The 24,602-nt window shown below is 48.0% G+C and overlaps 1 protein-coding gene across 2 annotated transcripts in view; it reads right to left on the minus strand.

Annotated features, from left to right (window-relative positions):
• CLIP2 (CAP-Gly domain containing linker protein 2) overlaps nucleotides 1–24,602 on the minus strand; it is a 111,392-nt gene that overhangs the window by 12,475 nt on the left and 74,315 nt on the right. The window contains exons 8-14 of one of the 2 annotated variants that reach the window (XM_031967933.1): nucleotides 23,711–23,771; nucleotides 14,110–14,214; nucleotides 10,393–11,331; nucleotides 8,000–8,057; nucleotides 5,958–6,041; nucleotides 2,963–3,119; nucleotides 660–819 (exon numbers count right to left, since the gene is read on the minus strand). In XM_031967933.1, the coding sequence (XP_031823793.1) occupies nucleotides 660–819; nucleotides 2,963–3,119; nucleotides 5,958–6,041; nucleotides 8,000–8,057; nucleotides 10,393–11,331; nucleotides 14,110–14,214; nucleotides 23,711–23,771 (1,564 nt within the window). The remainder of the gene's footprint in view (nucleotides 1–659; nucleotides 820–2,962; nucleotides 3,120–5,957; nucleotides 6,042–7,999; nucleotides 8,058–10,392; nucleotides 11,332–14,109; nucleotides 14,215–23,710; nucleotides 23,772–24,602) is intronic. The other variant, XM_031967934.1, reaches the window with a different exon arrangement.

Raw genomic sequence — 24,602 nt, forward strand, 5'->3', positions numbered from 1 at the left:
CGTCCAGTTTCCACCCGAGGGGTAGGCCCTCGGGGACCACGCAGCTGCTGGGGAAACATGCACTCGGCTCTCGTGGCCTCCAGGCCTCCCAACGTGGCCATCTGCTCAGCCACCGCTAACTGCTCCAGTCTTTGCTGAAGTCTCCATTTCATAGGTGACAAATATCAGTCTCAGGGCCTTCACATGACTTACCCAAGGCCATGCAGGCCAACTAGTGAGCGTCTCGGATATGACTTGAACCCATTTGATGGGCAAGTCCAGCACAGAACCTGCTAAATCGCACTCCCTTGTTGACCGTGTGGCCTTTTTTCTTCACTATCAAAGTCGACAAGCATGTATTTCTTTTCCTACTTTCCCCTTTCAATTAGGAAGAAAAACAAAATTCCTCTAACAAATTTGCAGTCAAGCAAACAAATCCTCATTTTCTACGTGGAAAAATAAATGTCCTGTTCTGTACCCCGAGTCCACCACCTGCTGATCAAGTATATAAATCTTAAACTTAATTTTATTTATGGTCTAATTAGAAATGTTGCTTCCACTTCAACAAGCAAGGAACCAAGATGTCCTGTGTTTTTTTTTTTTTGGGGGGGGAGTCCCCTGTAAATCTTCAGGAAATCTGCCTCCCTTGTAGCCGCCCCACCCGCCTCCCTCCCACTCACCAGCACCACCAGCTTCTCTCTCAGGCCTCTGATGTCGTCCTTGAGCTTCTGCTCCTTGAGCCGCCACTCGGCCTTGTGCACCTCGCGGCTCAGGTCCCTCTCGGGCCCCGGGGAGTGGCGGTTGGCTTCGAGCAGCAGAGCCCGCAGCTCGTTCAGACTCCTGGATGGGAAACAGCCCAAGACCCCCGGTCACAGCCCGGCGAGTCCCCGCCCCACCGGCCGCAGCGGCTGCCTCCACGTCCCGGCCCCCGAGTCCGTCATTCAGAAATGGTTTCCGAAGAACCAAGTGGATGCCCAGGCCCGAGCTGGGCTGTGGCTGAGAGGAAGAGGGCAGGCTCTCGGCCCCCTCTGTCATTGGGAGAGGGTGATTCAGCTGGAGAGAGAAGTCCTACCCACACAGACAAGTTTTAAAAAGGCAAGAGATCGTGTAGAGAAGAGAGGAGGTCGTCGGGGCTGTAGGAGGGCAGGGGAGCTAAAAGCAGCTCAAACATCGGCTAATCCAGCCCCTCCATTTTATAGAAAAAGCGTCTGAGGTTCAAGGAGCAGAACTGCCACGATCCAAACTCCCATCATATTTAAAGATGAGGAAACTGAGGCAAACAGAGACGAGTGACTTGCCCAGGGTCACATAGCTAGTAAGTGTCTGATTCGGGATTTGCACTCAGGTCTTTCTGATTCCACATCTAGTTCTCTAATCACTACTGGAGGAATCATCATGGGCTGGGGTAGTCATGAAAAGCTTCTCGGAGGAGGCGAGATAGGAGCTAAGCTTTGAAGGATGGGTAAAAAGGGATGGGAAAAATCTTTCAGACAGGGAAATAATTAAAGATTGGTGATATTCCTGATCCTCACAGCAGATTTACACAATACTTTAAGGTTTCCAAGATGCTTTCTACTTATCTCATTTTGACTCATAATTTTGAAAAAAAAATTATATATATATATATAAAATATATTATTTATATAAAAAATATATATTTATATAAAATATAAAAAAAATATATATATATAACGGGGGCTGAGATGCATTCAAGGAAAACTTCCTGGACAAAAAGGGATTTGAATTGTTTCTTTTGCTTTGTTTTGTTTTGTTTTTTTATTTTTGCTGAGGCAATTAGGGTTAAATGACTTGCCCAGGGTCACACAGCCAGGACCTATTAAGTATCTGAGACCAGATTTGAACTCAGGTCCTCCTGACTTCAGGACTGGGGCTCTGTCTACTGCACTACCTGGCTGCCCCTGAATTATTTCTTAAAGAGTTTCTAAAATGAGAAACATGGGAAGGTATAGCTGAACTGATGCAAAAGACAAAGGAATAATATATGTGAACAGATAAACTGGCTGCAAAGATGTGAACAGAAAGGACAATCCACAGGCTGCGGAGCCCAAACTGGACCCAAAGAAAATGGAAAGTCTTCCTTTTGTAGGAGAGGTGGCAGACTGAGGGTGTGGAATCCCGCACATCGGGGTCCGGGTCAATTTTATTTTACTTGTAACAATGTCTGTTACTGTGATGGGGAAAGTTCCCTGGGAAAAGACTGTGATGTAGAAATAAAAGGTAAGAATAAAATGTTTAAAACAGAAAACGAAGATCCACTTTAAAAAAATGGCTGCAAAGGCTGGAAGTGAGTATAGCATGTGAGAAAGCCTCCCCTGTGTTATTGTGGGACCCTGTGAGCTAATATGATGAGCTCCCAAAGTCCACTAGGGGGCACCTGGAGCCAAGGAGAGGCATGGGGAAGGAGGAGGCAAAAGACTGAAGACTGCAGACTGCATCTGGCTTCAAGCGAATATTAACCCTTTGCCTCTTCTGCCCCTCCTTCCTTTTCTTTCTCTTCCCTCCCCCTCTCCTTCCCTCCCTCCCTTCTTTCCTTCTCTTCCTCTTTCTCCCCCTCCTTCCCTTCCTTTCCCTCCCTCTTTTCCTCCCTCCCTTTCTTTCCTCCATTTCTCCTTCTCTCTCTCTTCTTTCTTTCTTCCCTCCTTCCTTCCCTTTTCTTCCTTCCCTCCTTCCCTTCTTTTCTTCCTTCCCTCTCTCCTTCCCTTTCTTCCTTCTCTCCCTCCCTCCCTTTTCCTTTCCTTCCCTCTCTCCCTGCCTTCCCCACTTGGGGTCCCACTGGATTTGCAATCAGAGAACCTAGACTCTTTCCACCAGACTCTGGCCTTGCTGGTAGACAGGATGCCCCAAAGGCACCTCCTGTCTGTGCCCACTTCTCCCAGCCCAGTGCTCAGAAGGTCCTGGCGAGATGCCGGGGAGGTGGGAGCTGTCCAAGGCCCCCAGTGGCCTCCCGGCCCAGCCCACTCACCGCTCCTTTTTCAGCAGCTCCTGGCTAATGAGCACCAGCTGTCCAGAGGCATCATGGGTCTTTCGGGACACAGCCTCCAGCTCGGCCTCCAGCCGCTTCTTCTCCTTTAGGAGGGCATCCGCCTTCTTGTCTCCCGATTTACACTTGCCTTCCAGTGCTGGGGATCACAAACGCAGAGACGGGTTAAGACGGCCGAGAAATAGGCCCTGGTTCATATGAGACGGCTTTGAAAAGGAGCAGATGGTGCCATTCCTGGGACCGGGCCATCCTTCCTTCTCTCCTGGCCTGGCTCTTGCTATCCAGACTTCTCCACCTCCTTGTGGGCCCCCTCCTTCCTCATCCCCCCCCCCACTTTCTCACTTCCTAGCTCCCCTTTACAGGTTGTTTTCTTCCTTGGGAACAGAAGCTCCTTGAGCTGACACTCTTTCTTTACGCTTGTGTTTGGATCCCCAGAGCTTAGCACAGTGCTTTGTTCATAGCAAGCACTTAATAAATGCTTCCCCTTCCTCCCAATATACTTATCTGTGGGTCTGAACGAAGCCATGTGGGGGACCCACACACGATCACACTTTGGCCTCTGGGGCTTCAGTCCTCCCATTTCTGGGGCCTCAGACCTCCCATTTCTGGGCATCAGCCTTCCATTTCTGCAGCCCCAGCCCCCCATTTCTGGGGCTGTGGGACCAAACTTTGAGTGTGGGTCAGTAGGGGATGCTGAGATTTCTTAGGTAAGTGATGGGAAGCAGGAGGACAGGGAAGGGCATGGGGTGCTCTTGTCTGGCTGGGAGGCCATTGCTAACCTGGCGGGCCCTATAGATGTTGGCTAAGTAGATCTATCGCCACTTCAGAAATCTTCCTCCACATGTAGCTCCTTAAGAGCAATAATCTTGCTCTAATAACAATCTCTCTACATAATAATCTAATAATAATAATAATCTGTGATATATTTAACTTCTCTGGGGTGACTTGGGGTCACCATTACTAATCCTGGGCACTGCCCCGACAAAGCCCATTCCTGCTGCTCTTCAAGGTCTGAAAACCCTTCTCCCCACAACAAGTTTATGAGGTGGGTGGTATCGACCACACTGTCCCTGTCTGAGGAAACTGAGGCTCAGTTTCTTGTCCAAGGTCACTAATGGGAGTGAGAAGTGGGATCAAACCCAGGTCTCTGCTCACTCTCAGTCTGGCACAGGTCTGAGTAGATCACATTTGTGGTAGATAGATGACCTATTGAAGGCGCAAAACTTGCTTCTTCACTAAATGATCCCAACTTGCAATAATTTTTTAAAATTCTAATGACATCTTTCATTTTTTTTTTCCATTTGGATCATAGAAGGGGCCTCAGGGGCCATCTGGCCCAATCCGCTCATTTTACAAATGAGGAAACTGAGGATCAGGGAGGCAATGTGCATTGCACCACAATGTAAAGAGAGCAGTCACTGAGTAGATTTCAACCCTGTTTCTCAAACTCACTCCTCTGTCCTTTGTCAGTTGTCCCTTCTCCCTGCCATCCATGTTCCTCCCTCCCTTCATTTGCAGCTACTAATCTGCTGTAAACTGGCAAGACTGATCATCAAGCTCATTAGAATCTTTTGTAAATCAGAGTCACTAGGATCTGAGTAAGAGTCATTGAATAAAGTACATTACGTTGGACAACTTTTTGGTTTTTCAGAGGCCTTTTCTTTCCACCGAAGTCTTACTTGTGTCAGTTGAGGAGAACTTGGGTTGTCAGAAAAGTGACCTGTAGACCCATGGTCACTGTGACCCATCCTAAAAGGACGGCTTCGTTCACCTATGAATCTTTCTGAACACTCTCTTGGAATCTGCTTCTATCTTTAGGCTTTACTCCAACACTCAGACCAACAGGCCTCGTGTTTGGGAGAAACTCAAGGGTGGGAGTGTATTATGGGTATTCTTCTTGTAGTCTATTTTCCCCATTTTACAAAGAAGGAAGATCAAGGCTAGGTGTGACTGGGCTAAAGTCACTCTGGTACTAAATTGGTGGCCTCTGGAGCCAAATCAGTTCTTACTGATCCGTGATGAACAGAACCAGATACACCCAGCGAAAGAACTCTGGGAAATGAGTGTGGACCCAACATAGCATTTGCACTCTTTCTGCTGTTGTTTGTTTGCTTGCATTTTTTGTTTTTCTTCCCGGGTTATTTTTACCTTCTTTCTAAATCTGATTTTTCTTGTGCAGCAAGAGAACTATATAAATATACATACATGCATTGTATTTAACATATACTTTTAACATATTTAACATGTATGGGACTGCCTGCCATCTAGGGGAAGGGGTAGGGGGAAGGAGGGGAAAAAGTGGAACAGAAGGTTTTGCAAGGGTCAATGTTGAAAAATTACCCAGGCATATGTTTTGCCAATAAAAAGCTATAATAATAATAAAACAATATCACAAAAAAGTTTGTGGCCTCTGTCTCTTGGAAACAGGAAAAGGTGGCTGGCTTTTATAATGGCGATGAACATATGTCAAAGCGACGGTCTTCTAGGTTTTAAGAGGCTGTCTCTTCCTCTGCTAAAAAGCCAGGGAGAGGAGTTTTGGGCTGCCGCTCTAGGCTGCTTCCACTCTGAGTTGGTACTTCCTGTGTCAAGCCCATCTACAACTGAACCTGTCACCAGATTGAGGGTGAGGATGACATCTCCTTTGGGGCTGACCGACCAGATTTGGTATCACTGATAGACCAGGGAACAAGCATTGGGGTTTCCATCATCCTATCCCTTTCACGTCCCTTACTCAGTTTCCCATTCCTACAGAGGCTTGTTTTGCTCTGCCCTGTTCTGAACACGTGGTCTTCTGCACATCAGTAGAACCTTGGATACTTTAATATACTTCAGGTCCAAAGGAATGAAGATCTAATGGTAGAATTTCAGCCATCTTGTTGAGGGGGAAGGGAAGAATTCATTGGAACAAGGTGGGAGAAGGGCATTCACGGCTAGTTCCAATATGCAACTGGCCACCTGGGGCCATAGGGAAACTTACCACTTACTTGGGCCTTGAGCATCTCGGTCTGCGATACCAAGGACGCCACCTCTTTGTCTCTCTTACTCAGCTTGTCCTGTAGGTCTTTGGGGAGAAGAGAAATGGTTCATGGGAACTGTCATGGCAAATCTCGGTGACTTAATGCTTTGTTTGAGGAAAGCACGAACCACATGACTAAGACATGTGAAAGACTTCCTAACACCGCTCTGGTTGGGCAACTCTCCTATAGAGTATCCAGCAGTAGATTAATTAAGGAATCTGTTTTAATCCTGGCATTCAAAGCTCCCAACAATCCCACTCCCATCTTAGTGGTTGGTTCTCCTTCACTCAGCGATTCAGATGCATAGTTGGCAGGGGCCTTCGAGGTCACCTCATCCAGTGCTCTCTTGTGGCAGGAAGCCCTCGTTCTAAGAATTCCTCTTTTCAAGTCTCCCCTTTATTATTTGAGTCATCTGGCGTATCATGGTAAACACTTAATATATTTTACTTGAACTGAGTTGATCAAAATCATTAAAGAAAGTGGTGGGATAATCATTGATTAATCATTGCTTATAAAGCACTTACTGTGGGCCATCAAATGGAACGGAGCCCTAAATGAAACTGCTCTCTCCAAAGTTAGCAGGGATCTGGCCCATGGGATGGCCTTTTCTCAGCCTCCTTCTTTGTGACCTTTCCAGACCCGCTTCCCCCCCTTCTTCCCCCTTAGATACGCTCCTTTCTGAGTTTTCATGGTATTACTCTCTCCTGGCTCTCCTCTCATTCACTTGACAGCTTCCTCTCCGATTCCTGAACCAGTTCTTCATACACGCTCTGACCACTAACCTGGGTATCCTCTGATACTCTATCCTGGGCCCTTCTTTTTTCCTCTAGATTCTCACTGGATGATCAAATCACCTCCGTTGGGGTTCAGCTACCATCTCTCCACATGGGATCCCCAGACTGATGTATTCAGCCACAGAGTCTCAATCACCAACTCCCTTCTGGAGAGCTCAAATTAGAGATGGCCTGGAGGTCCCTCAACTCCCAAAGTCGTCTCTCCTCCGGGACCATCTCCCCTCTTTTCGACTTCTCTCTCACTACTGAGGCACCACCATTTCCTCAATCACCCTCATCACGCTCATTCAGCCCATACATCCAATCCACCGCCAAATCCTGTCTTTCTATCTTTCCAACATCTCTCATTTCCTCTTCACTCACATAACAACTAAGGTCCATGCCCTCGATGACTATTTTTTTTTTTTTTTTTTTTTTTTGCTGAGGCAATTGGGGTTAAGTGACTTGCCCAGGATCACACAGCTAAAAGTGTTAAGTATCTGAGGCTGGATTTGAATTCAGGTCCTCCGCACTTCAGGGCTGGGGCTCTATCCATTTTGCCATCTAGCTACCCTCATTTTAGAGATCAGACAAGGAAAATTCAGAGAGGTAAGGGGACAGAGATAGTAATGGCCTGAGATGGGATTGACCATTGAAATAGCCTTGGAATTGGTCTCTATATCAAGTCTTTCTTCGCATGTCAATTTGTCCTCCTTTCAGATGCCAAAGTACAGATCTAACCGTATCATCTTCCTATTCCACTCACGTCGTGGCTCCCAGTTGCAGCCAGAATCAACCATAAAGCTCTCTATTTGTCAAGTCATCTCTTTGCAATCTTTCCCCTTCCTACCTGTCCAGTCTCCTGATACCTGGCTCCCCTCCCCTGTCCAATCATCCCTTCCTTTCAGAGCCAGGATTAGGAATGAGTTGGACAGGCCAGCTGCCCAGGGACAATGAGGAACCCGTTTCCATATTATTAGTAGCAATTATATGAGAGACAGTGCTGTGCAATGGTTAGAGAGTAAGCAACTCTAAGATTCGAGGTTGCAGAGATGGTCCCATGAATGATGATTATGTTTCACTACATAAGCACAAGAAAGATTTCTTTTAGCTGTAAGAAATGCCCTAAGAGAACGCTTCCCAGGAATAGTTATTCCTCAGACCCCAAGCCCCAGGATCCAACCCAAGGGGAGCACTGGGAGGCGGGGAGACAACAGATAGCCCCTTACCCTCCATGGTCTGCTTCATTCTGATCTTCTCTTCTGAAATGTCATTTGTCTCGATCACCTGGAAGAAATGTTCTCCGTGAGGGGATGTACTCGCTTCCTCCCTCTCACACCCACTAAAGTCCAATTTACTGGGGGCTCCCCAAAGCCTGAACAAGGAAACCGCTTGATTGGCCATACCCCGGGCCAAGCTAGAGTCAGAACATCTCCTCGGACACATGAGGGCTTGAAGGCCGAGCCTTTGATCCCACATTAGACTGTTGGACTCCACATGAGAGTTTCCAGACCTTTCAGAGCCCCTGATCTCCCTCCTTTGAATGCACTTATGTCTCTACTTTTCCTCTGGTCCAAAACTCAGACTTGATTGGTCTAAGGATTGCTCCGGGAGCAAACTCTGTCTCCAGGGCAACTCAGTGACCGGTATGTAATTTCTATCCTGATGTCTGGGACACTGGGAAATCGTGACCTGTCCAGGTGCATGTAGGGAGTATGTGTCAGAGCTGGGACTCAGTCCCAGTTCTTCCCGACGGCAAGGCCAGCTTTCGGTCACAATGGGCTGCCTCTCTCATTGCTGCTCCAACAGCTTTAAAGCAGGATGCCAGGGCTGAGGGGCACACTGATGGCCTGATCTGGGCAGAGAATAACAGGACCATCCTTTCCCTTGTTCTGTTATCACGGTTCGAGACCTTAGCCACTTTCCCGACTTCCATGTCACCCTGTTGACTCATATTCAACCTACAATCAATGAAAACATCAAGATGCCCCCTCTCCCACCCTACATATACGTACACATGATTAACCCAGGGCAAAGGACTAGAACTTCCTACATAAATATACATTTATATGATAAAACTAAGTAGACGTTATTCTCAAAATAGGAGGTTCCTTATATATTTATCAAGTATATGAATAAAAGAGGGTCTTAGAAATGATCTTGCATTTCTATGCCTTAAAGCTGAGATGTGAAAGGGAAGGGGACTTATGCAAGATCACACAGCGAGTCATACAGTAAAATCCAGCTCTTCTGCCTCCTGATCCAGTTTCCCTCCTACTAGACCATGCTCAGGTCGAGGGTGGGTGGGTGGGGGAAGAAGAAAGTCGGGGCATCAACTTTCACATCAAAGAGAATATTTATCAGCTCCCTAAGTTGCTCACTGGAGTGGGTGCTGTGCATTCTGTACTCTGGGCCCGATAGATTTGAAGAGCATTTAGGGATGTTGGTGACCAACGTTCATTCTGTGCCTAGAGGGGGCTGGATGAGCATGTTCTTTCCCACACTCTCCAGGGGGACCATGATCACTTCAGCGCTCCCCAAAATTCCCCTCCTAGGAAGAAAACCACTTCATTTTGCTAAGAAACCCCCAAATGGGGTTATAAAAGTGACTAAACGACTGACTAACAATGTATGTGCAGAGGGCCCCGACAGGTTCTCATGGGGGGGTGTTTATAATTCTTACTTTTGGGGGGAATCCAAACTTCATTAGGAGACATCTCCCTTAATGAAAAGGGGGGAGTCAAATATTCAGATAGGATAGAAGAGTCCCTAGAGGACGTCTCTGCAAGTTCTCGTTTTCAGCACCATGGAGAGAGGATCCATAGTTCTAGGTCAGGCAGAGCTGCCAGGAAGGTCCTTTAGCTAGCTGCTGGTCCTCAGTTCTATGCTTTTTGCATCAGAGTCCAAAGAGACTTTTGGGGGCTTCTCTTCATCTTTTATGGGGACACATGCAAATAAAATTGTCATTCAACTTCCAGACCCCATAGAGACCATCCTAGGGGGCCATCCCAGGAACATCATTGGAAGCAATCTTAGGGAGCCATCTGAGAGGGGCCATCCCAGGGGACCATCCTAGGGGGCCATCCCAGGAACATCATTGGAAGCAATCCTTGGGGGCCACCCTAGGGAACCATCCCAGAGGGCCATTCTAGGAATGTCATTGGAAGCAATCCTAGGGAGCCATCTTAGAAAGCCATCTGAAGGGGGCTGTCCCAGGGAACCATCCCAGGGGGCCATTCTAGGAACATCATTGGAAGCAGACCTAGGGAGCCATCTTAGAGAGCCATCTGAAGGGGCCCGTCCCAAGGGACCACCTCAGGGAGCCATCCTTGGCTCAAGACTTACCTCTGACACATATCGATTGTGTCACTTAATCTCTCAGTGTCTAAATTTATAACTGTCTAAAATTATAAGTGGCACAGAAGGGACCAATCTGCATTGCCGGAGGGAGTTCCCTCCTCTGTACCAAAGAATACGTACCTAAAAAGCTCCAGGTCTGGTCTCTACCCCCTACTCCCAGCCCAGCCTTGGATCCGTCTTGTCAAAGCCCCCCCCCCCCCCCCCCCCAGGCCAGCCCACCGGGGAAAGAAAGGAAGAGCCCAAGACCCTCATCCAAGCCTACATCAGAGTGCTGAGAAGAGCAGAGGGATTCCATGGCCTGGAGTTTGTTTTCTGTCACCAAGAGTTTTTCCTGTAACCTTTGGATTTCCTGTTTGCTCTGGGCCTCCGTCCTCTGCAGCGCCTCATAGTCCAGCATCTTTTTCTCCGCCAGGGAGATCTGCTCCTTGAGGAAATCTATGGCCTGAGCTTGCTCCTTGCACTCTCCGTCCAGCTTGCCGAGCTCCCGGGCCCGCAGCTCGGCGTCCCTGCACTGCTCCTTGGCCTCCTGCAGCTCCAGCAGGTGCTGGTTGGACCTGGCTTCCAGCTGGGCTTTCCAGTGCAGGCGCACCTCCTCCAGCTCCTCGCGGGCCTGCTCCAGCTTCCCCAGGAGGCCCTCCTTCTCCTTGGCCAGGACGGCCATCTCGATGTCGTGCTTGGCCCGCAGGTTGCCCAGCTCCAGCTGGTGCTCGAGCTTGATGCTCTCCATCACGGCCTTCAGCTCCACAATCTCCTTGTGCTGGGTGTTGGGGCCCGAGTTGAGGGTGGCCTTCAGGTCCTCCAGGGACTTCTGGTGGTCCGAAGCCAGCGTGTCCAGCTTGGACTTCCAGTTGTCCATCAGCCCCATGTTTTCGCTGGTGGCCTGCTGGACTTTGTGCTTCAGGTCCACGATCTCTTGGGCGTACTTCTCGTTGGCGGCCTTCAGCCTCTCCACCTCGAGCTGGTAGGCCTTCAGGGCTTTCTCGTACTTGTCTCGGAGCAGCCCGCTCTCCTTCTGGTGCTCTTTGCTGGCGGACAGAAGCTGCTCGCGCAGCCGCAAAGCCTCGGAGGACGGACTGGTGTCCGTGGGGTCCGCGGGGCCCGCTTGCCGCAGGCACTGCTGGAGCTCCTCGATCTCCCCGCGGCGAAGGCTCAGCTCCTCCTCCAGCTGCAGGATCCTCGACTTCTCCGCCACCGTCGTCATCTGGGAACCAAAGAGAACATCTGGTCAGTTGGGGCCTCCCCTGCATTCAGGGTGGAAGGATTGACGCCGGGTGGATGGGCAGCGTCCTTGGTGAGAGAGGGAGGCTGTAAGTGTATTAGAGGGAGAAGACAAAACGGCCCCTCCTGACTCCCAGTTTTACCCCAGGGTATCAGCTCTGGAGACTCGGGAAACAGCCCATTTTCGCCACAGATATGATGAGTGGGAACTGGGCGGGGACACAAACCTGCTCATGTCTTGGGTTAACTGTTTCCCTTCAAGGCCTGCTCTGTGTCACTTATGTGTAAAAAGGAGGACACGTCCAGAAAGCAACTTGCCTCACTTGGTGGATTACCTTTAGCCAAGTACCGAAAAAGGCTTCATTCAGGTCTGGAAATCTAGTATAATTCACTTATGACCCATTTTCATTGGATGACATTAGAAACAATTAGGTTTTTTAATCTCATCTCAAATGATTTTAAAATTCCTAAATCAAATCCTTCTTTGTAGTAGGGAAAACTGAAACTGGCCAATTCGCAGATGGATTAAAGCTAGCCGGCCAATCCTCAGAGGGACCAAAGCTAGGCCAGCCAATCTGGAGATGTATTAAAGCTAGCCAGCCAGTCCTCAGATGAGCCATTTCTTGCTTCTTTGCCTTAACTCAAATAAATATACCTACCTTTCTCTAGGTGTTAATACATATTATAGGATCCTAAATGTGGATATTATATAAGATCATGCCTTTGTTTTAGAGAGGAAACTGAGATTAAGTGACTTTTTTCAAGGTCACATAAATAATATGCACCTGTGGCAGGATGGAGCAATGAAACTGGCTCATCTATAAACATACCCAAGCAAAAAAATTTTTTTTTGGCTGAGGCAATTGGGGTTAAGCACAGCCAAGAAGTGTTAAGTGTCTGAAGCCATATTTGAACTCAGGTCCTCCTGACTTCAGGGCTGGTGCTCTAGCCACTGCGCCAACCAGCTGCCCCTCATACTCATGCATTTAAAAAAATCGTGCTTTCCCAACATTTCTCTCAACTCAAGCAGCAGCCACAGAAACGATGGTGACAGCGGGTGATGGAAAGGCGAGACTCGGCCCTTCTGAGCAATCAGTATTCCTGGCCAGTCTCAAGCACCCCCTCTCATGAAAACCAGGGGCCGCACTCCACTACCCTGGGGTAAAAGGAGGAGTCTTTACCATTAGGGATTGACTGTTAAAAGTTATAGCAACATAAATAAAACATGGCAGTGGATGGATGGGGGATGAATGATGGAATCAGGGTTAGGGGGTCAGGCAAGTTTTGAAAATTACTTGGCCCTCCAACTTAACACTCAAAAAACTGTTCATGTCTCCTGGAGGGAGCGTGGAGCCTTTACTGTAACCCTTGACTTAGCTCTCAGAAAATATCTGCTTGACATGAAGAATAGAATCATCTGGTAGTAAAGACAAGAGCTTTTATAAGGTATAACATTTCAAAGCATCCCTATCTCCTGCCCCTCTCAGGTGTTGTACCCTAGGCACTTTCCCTCATTGCCTACTCTTAGTTCCAGCTCTCTAAGAAGTAAAGGGGGTTATCTCTGGGTATTGTGCTCTAGGCAGCAGCTTCCCTCCAGGCCTCTCCTTAGTTCCAGCTCTGCTAGAAAGCTGAGGCACTGTGGTCACTCTCCACACTAGGAAGAGAGAACTAGGTTTTTTGGGACTAACTTTTGGAGGGAAGTTTGCTAGGGACCTGATCTTGCTGCCTGATGGAGGGAAGCAAGGGGCCCAGAATGGGCCATTGAGTCAGAATCCTGTCCCTCCAAGAACAAATGTGGTACTTGGTTCTAGTGGATTTCATTGGTCCTCTTCCCTAGTCATCACCCCCTACAACATCGCTCATCTCATTGGGCCCCAGAAGGAAGCTGAGAGAATTGGTGAATTCGTTTCCTACCCTCCAATAACATCTGACTCCCAGAGATGGCCACCCTCTCCTCCCCCTGCCACTCCCTCAGATCCTGCATCTGCCATCTTGTTGGGAGCCAACTGGGAATTCTGAAGAAACTCCTTTGTTTTCTCTCTGAGAAGCTTTTGTGCCAACCCCTTGCTCAGTTCTTCCCTTTTCTAAGCTCCATAAAGGAGAGAGACTGATGGAGGCTGCTCCAAGTTGAAGACTTGAATCAGGAACGGGAAGTGATATTTGGAAGCAAAATGAATTTGTGAATGGGTGTGGATGGTGAAAGGGAGAAAAGGGGGAAGTGGAGGACTGTGGGACATCCGTAGAAAGCATGATCACGGGATCCCAGGATCCCAGCTCGACAGCTGGGAAAGGCCTCGGGGGCCACCTTATTTTAAAGACCAGGAAAGTGAGACCCAGAGGTGGTTAGTGACTCTGGATCGTGTAATCCTACGTATGGACAGGGGAACTCAGTGACCATCGAGTTCAACTCCTTTCATTTTACAGATAAGGAAACTGAGTCCCCAGAGATTTCTGGTAAAATGGGATGATGAGCTGAGAAATAAATTCAAATTAGAGAAACAAATCAACACTAGCATCGAAAAGCACAAAGCCTTCCCGATGAATTTGACCTGCTTGCATTTCTCCACTGTTTCCAAAAAAGAATGAAAAAAAAAAGCAATAATGAAGAAATCACAGAAGGCCAAAAAAAAAAAAAAAAAAGAAAAAGAAAAGAAAAAAAAAAAGGGAGGGTGGCGATGGGAGGGGCCGGAGAAGTTGGACTTGGCAGGGAGGGTGTATGGGGGAGGGTGGGGCTGGAGGGATGGGGGAGGGACATCTTTACCCGGTTGTCCTCTAACTCTCTTAGCAGCTTTTCTGCCTGTGCCTTCTCAAACAGCAGGCTCTGTTCTAGCTCTCCAATTCGAGCATGTTCCAGCTGCGTCTGAGTCTGGTCCCGCATGGGGAGGGGAGGAGAGTGGGGGAGAGACAGAGACAGAGAGAGAGAGAGAGAGAAAGGCAAAGCAGGAGAGGGAAAGAGAGAGAGAAAAGAGGCTGCATCATATTCACAGGATCACAGAATCACAGATTTAGAGCACAAAGGAACCAGAGGCCATCTGGTCCAACCTTTTTGACAGATGGGAAAACTGAGGCACACAGAGGAGACATGAATCAGAACCAAGGGATGTTGGATCTAGAGCCAGAAAGGGCTTTAGAGGTCGTCTGGTCTAACCTCACTTTACAGATGAGGAAACTGAGACCCAGGGACTTGGCCAAAGTCACACAGGAAATGGGAGAGGGTTTGACCCAGCTGCCCCGATTCTCATGCTCTTCCCACTATGCAACACCACCTCTTCAACCAGAGGGATCTAAATTTGGAACTGCAAGGACCTCAGTCCTGCCGACTTCCCCTCTTTGGATCCAAGGTCCCCAAGTTTTCTGCCCGTGTCCATGGTGGCTGCGCCCAACTCTCTCAGGACTAGGCGGAATCCTTGGCCGTAAGAATACCTTTGTGATTCATAGGATCACAGGCCTAACCATCTGGTCCAACCCCCTCATTTTACAGACGGGGAAACTGAGGCCCAAGGAGGCGAGGGGATATAGGACTACTATTTTAGACCTAGAGGTGACCTCAGAGGTCATTTGGTCCAACCCCAGGTATATGGATAAGACAAAGAAAGGCAGTAGAAACAGAATAAAAGTAGAATCAGCACACGAGTGATTGCAGGGTCACAGCAATGGGGCTGGAATCCCATTATACCTGCCTCATTTTTCATCCCCAGCCCTTTTAAAACAAAACCAAACAAAAAGGCTCTACTAGAAACCACCTTCAAGGCAACCTGCTACCACGTCGGCTGCTTTTGCGAGACGGGCTCTCTTTCTTCCTCCCGAATGCCAGGACCAGTGTGGCCGGCAGGGCCTTGGGGTCACCTCTCAGATGAAGGCCCGAGTCCAGAGATACCCCTAATCTATCCCGTCCTCTCCTTCCCCAGGTAGGGCAGCCCTGTGTTTGCCTCAGGGCTGGGAGCCCATCACTGTGGCACAGAATCCACCCCACATGCCCCTGCTAGCTTTTCCTCTTAAGGAGGGGTGACTCTGGAGTTGCTTCAGAATAGGCAGAGGGGGCCTGACGGGCTGTCCTACCATAACTGGCGTCTACTCCTCCATCTCTACTGGTCAAAAACTTTTCTTTCTGAGGCTCTATCAACATGCTATCTCCTGATTTCCCTGAGCCTTCCAGATAAAGTTATCTTTCCTTCCTCCTATTTTCCTAGAGCTTCTGGGTTCCCATTTTTCCTCACTCTAATTCATCTTATACACAGCTGCAAAGTCATTTTTATATAAGTTTGTTCATAGGAATTCCCTCTCCTCCAGAAACTTCAGTGGCTCCCTAGTACCTTCAGGATCAAATATAAATCCCCCTGGTTGGAACATAATGCTTTCCACATCCTTCTTACCTTTCCATAGTGCCCTACCTGTTGCTCCTCACACACAGTGCTCCATCTCAGCTCCATGCTTTTGAAAGCCTGTACTCTACGTCTGGACCACTCTTCTTCCTCATCCTTGCCTCTCAGAATCACTCGATTCTTTGAAGACTCGACTCAATTACCACTTTCTCCAGGTGACCTTTCCCATCCCAGGAGTTCCTGTCCCTCCACGGTTATTTTCGGTACCCTTATTGAAAACTCCCATTCATAAAGTGCTTTCTTCCTCATTAGAATATAAATTCCTTGAGAGCTGGGACCGTTTTTGCCATCCTCGGGGCTCGGCACATTCCCTGGCACATAATAAGTGCTTAATAAAGCATTTGGTTGATTGATTGACAAATGTGTCCATCCTCCCAATAGGAACGTGTCAATGGGACCCAAATCTGGAGGTAGAAGAATACTCATAGATCATCCAGACTTATCCCTTCATTTTGCAGATGGGGAAACTGAGGCCATAGGACACAAGCTCATAGGACCATCAATCTAGAGCAGCAAGACACCTCAGATTGGACTCAGCTGGTCCAACTTCCTCAATTTACAGAAGAGTAAACTGACTTGCCTAAGATCACACAAAGGGAAGATCTGAAACCAGGACCCTTGACTCTTAGGCTCCTTCCATTGAAGAGAATGTAAGTTGCTCCTAAGTAGAGACATGGTTTTTTCACTTTCACCTATTCCTGGTTCTTAGGGGTGTCCCTGCAGCCATCTCCCACACAGTTGCCAAAGAGAGGGCCAGCTTTGTTGGCACAGAGTAGCCGCGTGACCACCCGTAAGCCTTCGCGGTGTGCCAAGCCATCTCCCAACACCATAAACCACCAGTGATGAGCTGCAATCTGTATCAATGAGGGGAATTCCAAACTAAGAGTTCCCAATGCTAATGAAATCACATTTCTATATCAAAAAGAAAACAAAATCCCCAGTACCTCCCATAATGCCTTGGGATAGAGATTAGATAAGGGATTTCATTGGTATAAGGAAATTCCAGATGAGGAAACTCCCTTAACCAATGTAGAGTGGTACCTTTTCTGTGACTTAATAGTTTGAGTTTCCTGGTGATTAAGGGACATGCCCAGGGTCACAGAGACACTTGTACCTAACTAACGTTGACTCCCAGGCCAATGCTTTCTCTGTCTCCCTGTCTTTTGCTCTGTGTCTCTTTCTTTCCTTCCTTCTCTCTGTCTATCTCTGTCTCTCTATTTGTCTCTCTCTTTTTCCTTCCCTTCTTTGTCTCTTTGTCTCGCCCTCTCTCTTTCTCCATGTCTCTGTCTCTCTTTCCCTCCATTTCTCCATGTTTCTGTCTCCCTCTCTCCCTTTCTTCTCTGTGTCTCTTCCTCTGTCTCCATCTGCCTCTCTCTCTCTATTCTTCCTTTTCTCTCTGTCTCCCCCTCATCTTATGCTGCCTCTCAAGAATGTGACTACCTTATAATATCGGGAAGGGAACATTTCACCCGTATTTCAGGATCCTGAGGGCCTTTCCCAGTGGTGGCTAACCAGGCACTTATGTTGTACCCATCCCCCCCCACACTCCCAATACCTGGTGGGCTCCAGGGGAGCATCTGCCACCTGTAACTTCACCTATTTTCACCGAGTGCTAGTTCCCCTCTGGAAAGAACCTGATACCATCAAACAGCCCAGGTGACCAGGACAAGGAAAAGGAGAAAGGGAAGGCTGGCTCTTAGCCAGCGATCACACAGCCTTCCTCAGACGTTAATTAAGCCAGATCTTCGCCCCGGGTGCGAATTGTCATCTGAATCTCACACAACAGATGGGCAAAGTGAAGCCCATCTGGGAGCTGACTCAAGGTCAAGTATCGAGGTTGGAACGGAACAGGGAAGGAGAGTCTGGACCATTGAAGGAGAAGGAGGAGGAGGAGACAGAGGCCAAAGAAACTTTGATTATATGGGTCCCACCATCCAAACACCACCAGGGCTACCTCAGGAAAATCAGGGTACGCGGACCCCGACGGCTTTCCACAGGACAGCGCCTAACGTTTGTTGTTGCTCAGCTGTTGCCCTCATGTCCCACTCCCCCGACCCATCTGGGGTCTTCTTGGCAAAGATACTGGAATGGCCTGCCATTTCCTCCTCCAGCTCATTTTATAGATGAAGAAAGTGAGACAAACAGGGGTAAATGACTTGCTCAGGATCACACGGACTAGTAAGGCTAAACATATAAAGTACTGACATTCTTTGAAGGAGAGAAAAGGGGAGACCTTTGATAGCAGGAGGCAGCTTAAAGTGGTTACCACGGACAGGGCCTAAAATCTTTCCACAGGAGACTTCTCGGCTGAACATAGGCCTCGTTTAACCCTTCACCTGGGCTGTCCTGGGCTAGAGCACTTGTGTCTCTCTTTAACTTCCATTCCTAGATTACGTCTTCTGAGTCTTTGGAGGGTAGAGCTCACATCTCTGTGGTTACTGAAGGTTTACAAAGCAGTTTTCCTCATTCCAGGAAATGGGTTATCATCATCATCATCAGGGTCATCATCATCACTGTGGTTGCCAGCAGCGGCAGCAGCATTGTCACCATCATCACTATGGGTGTCATCACTGTATCATTGTCATTGCCATTATCGTTATCAGCAGCAGCATTGTTGTTGTCACCATCTCTGCCATAATCATAACATTATCATTATCATCATCATCATCATCACCACCACCGTTGCCATCACGATCGCTGCTGTCGTCACCGCCGTCATCCTCCTCCTCATCGTCGCCATCACATTGTTGCTGTCATCATCGTCGCCATCATCCTCTTCATCGTCGTCATCGCCATCACCATTGTTGCTGTCATCATCATTGCCGTCATCCTCGTCATCACCATCACCACTGTTGCTGTAGTCATCACTCTCTTCCTCCTCATCATCATCATCACCATCATCATTGTTGTCGTCTTCGTCGCCATCCTCTTCCTCCTCATTGTCACCATCACCATTGTCATTATCGTCGCCTTCATTATTGCTGTCATCATCATTGCAGTCTTTACCATCATCATCATCATCATCATCATTGGTGTGATCATGGTGTTCTATGGTGTTTGATGTGCATCAAGGCATGGAAGTAGATGGGGAAATGAAAACATGGTTTTTACAGTCCGGGGACCTGGATTCTAACTAACGCCGACTACCTTTGGGACCTTGTGTGAAATCACTTGGCAACCCTGGGCCTCAGTTTCCTCATTTGGAAAATGAGCGAGTGGATTCATGTATTCTGAGGCCCCTTTTAGCTCTGGACTAAAAGGCATCTTTGGATTCAGAATCAGGAAGACCTGGCTTCAAAACCCGCCTCTGCCTCTGTGAGAATAGGCAAGTGATTTTACAAATAAGAAAACCAAGGCCAACATAAATAAAGTGAGAGAGTTGTTGGTGGACTCTGAGGCTCTTCTGGCCTTGAGTTTAACATCTGAGGGGATTGCCAGACCTGGAATCAGAGAGACCCAGGTTCAGAGGTTGCCTCTGCTGTGGCTTGGAGAGGTGGAAAGCAAATTGCACCCAGATTCATAGGAACTTGAGAACCCAAGTTCGTATTCTGATCCTTCCGCCCCTAACAGTGTGATCTTGGAAATCACTTTACTTTTTCAGGCCTCAGTTTCCAAATCTATAAAATGAGGGGCAAGGTCCCTTCTAGTTCTAAAAATACCAGTTCTGTGATCTCAATTGTCTCATAATATCTCCAAGTCTTATCTTCATCATCTGTAAATTGAGAATAACGATACCCTTACCTCAGATTGCTAGAATCCCCAATGTAAGTAATTTTACAATTACACATGTAAGTACATTTTACATACATTATATACATTACATACATACATACATGTAAAATGTTTCACAATCTTAAAATGGCCCTCTAAATGTCAGTGATTATCATTAATCACAATTATCCACAGTGCCCGACACCAAGGGAGGATGTCACAGATGCTCAGACGTTCGCCTGGCTTTCCCCTGCTGCCTGCATCCTTCCATCTTCTGTAACCACAGACAAGAGAGTCCTACTCTCACTCCTTTTGATCCAAGTGATCCCAAGCAAGCTGGGATTTCATGGGTCTGAGGCCCCTAAGCTCCCTCCTTCCTGGAGCTCTGGTTCTACAAAGCCCACCCCATGAATACAGAGCCAAGTGGGCAGAAAGCTTTCCGGTCCCCATCACCCCCTAGCAAGACAACCACTGTATCCATAGAAACCATTCTCAGGCAACTGGAGAGGAACTAATTGGCAAAGCCTCAAATCCACATGCTGCAGACGCCGTCAACTGCCCTTCACCCTATGTACCCATCGCCGCTTTCCTGGCAAATGCTTTGCTCTCCCGGGCTGAAGACTCATTTCGTAGCTTTATCAGTGAGGATGCTTCCTCTCTCTAGCTGACCTCAGATCTTGTCCGTCTCACCTTCCATCCATTTGGACATCTTGCTTTTGTCTTAGCGCAGCGAAAGGGAAGTGCTCGAGAAATGCTTCTGCTTCCGTTCATTCACTCAATTTTGCAGATCATGCTTCCTTCACATTTCTCTCTATATTAATGCAGTTCCATATCCCCATCATCTCTCTCCCCCATTATTTAGTAACCTTCTCACGGGGCTCCTTGCCTCACATCTCTCTTGCCACCACAGTCCATCCTACGCACTGTTGCCAAAGTAACGTTACTTAAGTGACAACCCAATAAAGGCATTCCACTATGGCGACTTCCTGTCACTTCTGGGATAAAGCCCTACCTTTCAACCAGAGGACCAGATCCTCTCCAGCCTTTGCCAGTCAGAATGGTTCTGTCTTTGTTCCTCGACCATAATGCTACATCTCTCATCTCTGTATCTCTGCACTGGTTGTGTACTGGTGCGCACACGTGCGTGTGTGTGTAGGTACACGTGCATATATGTTTGTATTCATTTTATATCTGTGCTGCATATTTATTTGTTTGTTTATTTGCTGAGGCAACTGGGATTAAGTGACTTGCCCAGGGTCACATAGCCAGAAAGTGTTAGGTGTCAGAGGTCAGATTTGAACTCAGGTCCTGCTGACTTCAGGGCTGGTGCTCTATCCACTGCACCACCTATCTGCCTTCCCCATGCATATATTTTTCATGTATTTTTTGTCTCCCCCTTTCAAACTTAAACTCTTTGAGAAGAAGGATTAATTATTTCCTTCTTTGAACTTGTAACCCATCCAGCACCATTCCCGGCACATATTAGCGGCTTCATAAATCCTCCTTGGTTGACTAATGGAGAGCAGCCAAGAGTTTCTGCAGCTGGAAAGTACCTCGTCTCGCAGCCAACTCGGTGACGAGTCTCCCAAAGTGAGCCAGGCTGACCAGTCCTCAGGTGACTGAGAGACCGATCATCAGCAGGCCTGTGCTCCTAACTCTCACGGCTTAAGCAGATGTCTTTCTACAGCACTGGAAGGTATAGACAATGCTTTCCTGTGCTAGCTCCCTGAGGCAGGTGGAACAAGGATTATTCTTCTCGTTTTACAGCTCAGGAAACTGAAGCTCGTGGAAGGGACAACTGACAAGCTTACGATCGTGTAGCCCATGAGGACGGGGTCACCTGACCCCATGTGCAAAACAACACAATGAAAAAAATCAAATCCCCAGAGCACATTCCCCGACAGGCCAGGGTCCACACTGGAAGCCCACCTGCACCCGCAGGCCCCGGCAGTTAGCTCGCTGCTGCAGAAGGAGGAATGTGTCAGACACGGGGCCTCAGAAATTCCCAACAAGCCCCGGCTGGAAAGCCTCGGGAGAGTGCTGGGCCAAGGGATGCCAGGCCCCTGAGCTGGAGGCAGGGGACTGACTGATGAAACGGATTCTGGGAAAGACAGCTTAGAGACTTGCATCATCCCATAAGTCCCCAGCAAAGCAATGAGCCCTGCCAGCCTTCCCTGTATGCTCCTGAGTCACCTCGCGGGCTTTCTTCCACTTGGGAAACTTACTGAGCTAGTTGGGGTTGAGACCAAAGAGCACGGGAGGAAAAAGGCAAAAGTTCTGGGTTCGGATCCTAGTTCTGTCCCTTATTGGCTGTGGACATTAGGGACTGTTCTGAGCCTCTTTTTTCTCTTATGTAAAATGACATTAGATCTGACCCTTTAAAGTTAGGGACCAGCCCTAACATTCTACAATTCTAGCATATGCACCCGAGTAAATTCAGAGGAGGGCTCAGGAAAAATCAAGCCATCTCACTCAATAATTTACTAAGCATCTCCATTGGGCAGCTAGGCGGCTTCATAGTGCACAGAGCGCCAAGTATGAAGACTCTTCTTGAGTTCAAATTTGGCCAAACTGTGATCCTGGGCAGGTCACCTTCCCCTGTTTGCCTCAGTTTCCTCATATATCAAAAGAGTGAAAGAAGGAAATGGCAAATCGCTCCAGTATCTTTGCCAAGGAAAGTCAGATGTGATTGAAACACATGAACAAAAACACAGAACTCCAGAATCTGAGAACTAGACGTGACCTTGGCGGCCATCGTGTCCAACTCAGACGAACAGTCCCTCTGCTGTCCCGACCCCAACCAGGAGTTGAGCCAAGCTCTGCTGGGAGTTAACCAAGCAGGGAGATCCCACTGTCTCCCTAGGCAGGCCGTGGCCCCTTTGGACAGCTCCCTCAGCCGGGAAGTCAATGCCGACTAAATTTGCTTCCTGGCTACTTTTCCTATTGCTCCTGGTCACTGGGACAAAGGGAGTAAGTCCGATACGCACAGGCACAAGAGCCTCCGAATGCCTTCATCTCATGCTCTGATCCTGCAGCTCACAGTCATTAGGACTATCTGGGGGGGAGGGGGTCTGCTTTAAGCACTGTGCCTTATACTTTCACTCTTGCCCCGTATCTGACATTGGACTTGGTTTATAATGCCCAAGTTCTCCCCACCCATGAATCCTTTTTTGGCAATTCCACCACAGAACAAAAGGTTCTGGCTAATCCCTTGTCCTATAACTTCCTCTATCACCCCACTGAGGCAAGCTGTGGCCATCTGCAAATTCCGGAATATGGCCGAGAAAACAGGGTGACCTCGGAAGCCAAGAGACCTGGGTTTCAGTCCAACTCTGCCCCTAACTCTCCATGAGACTTTGGACAAGTCCCTTCCTCTTGCCTTCTTGACTTTCTGCCTTTGAAAAGGGAGCAAATTGGACTGCATCATCTTGAAAGTCTCTTCTTGTTCTAAAAATAAAATGCTATGGATCCCAGCTCTCAACTCCAAACTATTTCCAACTAAATTCTAATAAAAATCTAAAAGAAACTAAAAGAAATCTAAAAGGTTTCAAAAGCTCTAAAGAAAATGGCCTGTGAAGGTCAGCCCCCTGCTCAGTAAGCCTGTGACTTGGGAAAAACTGAAACAATCAGATTGTTTTGGGAGCTGGTGGAGGCATTGGCAATCCCACAATGCCTTTCAATTTACCCATGAGGGAACCAAAGCAAAGAAAGGGAAGTTGTTAGGTGGCAAAAGGCAGCTGGTATCTAGGACCTCTCACCTTCTCAGGTAATGATGGGGACAAGAGTGGAAAATCTAATCCAACCCCCTCAACTTTAGAGGGGAGAAAGCTGAGACTCAGACAAATTAAATATCTTATCCTGGGTCCCATGGACGCTAGAGAATATATTTGAACCCACAACTTGAGGTTCAAAATTGAACATTTCCATTATAACACAAATGGGCAGGATCAATTCCTCTTGCTTATGACCTTTGGGATTTCAGATCAGAGGTTGTCAGCTAGTCATTTGATAAACATTTATTAAGCACCTACTATGTGCCAAGTTCAGAATTCTCCCTCTTCAATCGTAAGCCCTCCCTCAGTTTCTTCCCTCGTACTTGCTCCTCTGAAGATTTAAGAATGCTCCCCCCCCATATTTCACTGGTTTTCTCCTTTTATAATGCCCATGCTGGAAAGGAAAACACGAGTTCCCAGAATCCCCATCTCAGCCAACAGTTCCCTGAGAATCCAGCTGTTCCAGCTGTGTGCACAAGAGCCCCCGGACCCTTACCTCTAGGTCTCCCTTAGTGATGGATTCTTCTTCCACTCGGAACTGGAGATCTTCTACTTTCCTGTGGATAAAGGGATGACTTTAAAGGATCTGACTGTGATGGAGTTCTCATGCCAGATGCAAGAAACCACGTGTAAGAGCCCAGGTACTCTTCCCCCACGCCACAGTTTTATAGCTTTGATGATTTTAATTCATTTCAATTTTATTAAGCACCTTTTGTTTGCGTGAGGGGCTGTGCTAGGTGCTGGGAATACAAAAAAAAAAAAAAAAGGCAGACAAGTCCCATTTTTCAGATTCATGGATGTCTTGGAAATAGCTCTTCTCTTCAGGGCAGGCTGGCTAGCTCGTAAGAATGGGGCCTACCCTGACCTCCAGGATCTTCCTAATCAAGGGGCAAACAATAGTAACATAAATTCAGTATCTATTTTTATAGAGGGGGCGTTCCTTAAGGATGCATTCTGGGCTGCTCACAAAAGTGGCAGGGCAGGACAGTCTCGGAGCCGTCGGGAGCCAGAGTCTCCCCAAGCTGCCTTTTTTCTCTTTCCACCCAGGCAGAGACTCCCCCCCAGATTTCTCTCTTCCTCTCCTACCGGGCTCCTTAAGAGATCTGCAAATTTGTCTCATGTGGCACAGTTTGGGCATAAGGGCCACGATGGCCCCTTTTAGCAGCTCATTTGGCTCTGGAGCCTTGGCTGCCGCCTGAGATAGAAGAGAGAAAAGAACTTTGGAGATAGGAGGACTAGATGGTGGCTCTCAACCTACAGAAACTGTGGCCACTAGTAGGCGCTGCAGTGGATAGAACCCAACCCTGGAGTCAGGAGGACCTGAATTCAAATCTAGCCTCTGACCCTTGACGCTTACTAGCTGTGTGACCTTAGGCAACTGTCTCAAA

Source organism: Sarcophilus harrisii, chromosome 4, assembly GCF_902635505.1.
Source record: "Sarcophilus harrisii chromosome 4, mSarHar1.11, whole genome shotgun sequence".
Classification (NCBI taxonomy): Eukaryota; Metazoa; Chordata; class Mammalia; order Dasyuromorphia; family Dasyuridae; genus Sarcophilus; species Sarcophilus harrisii.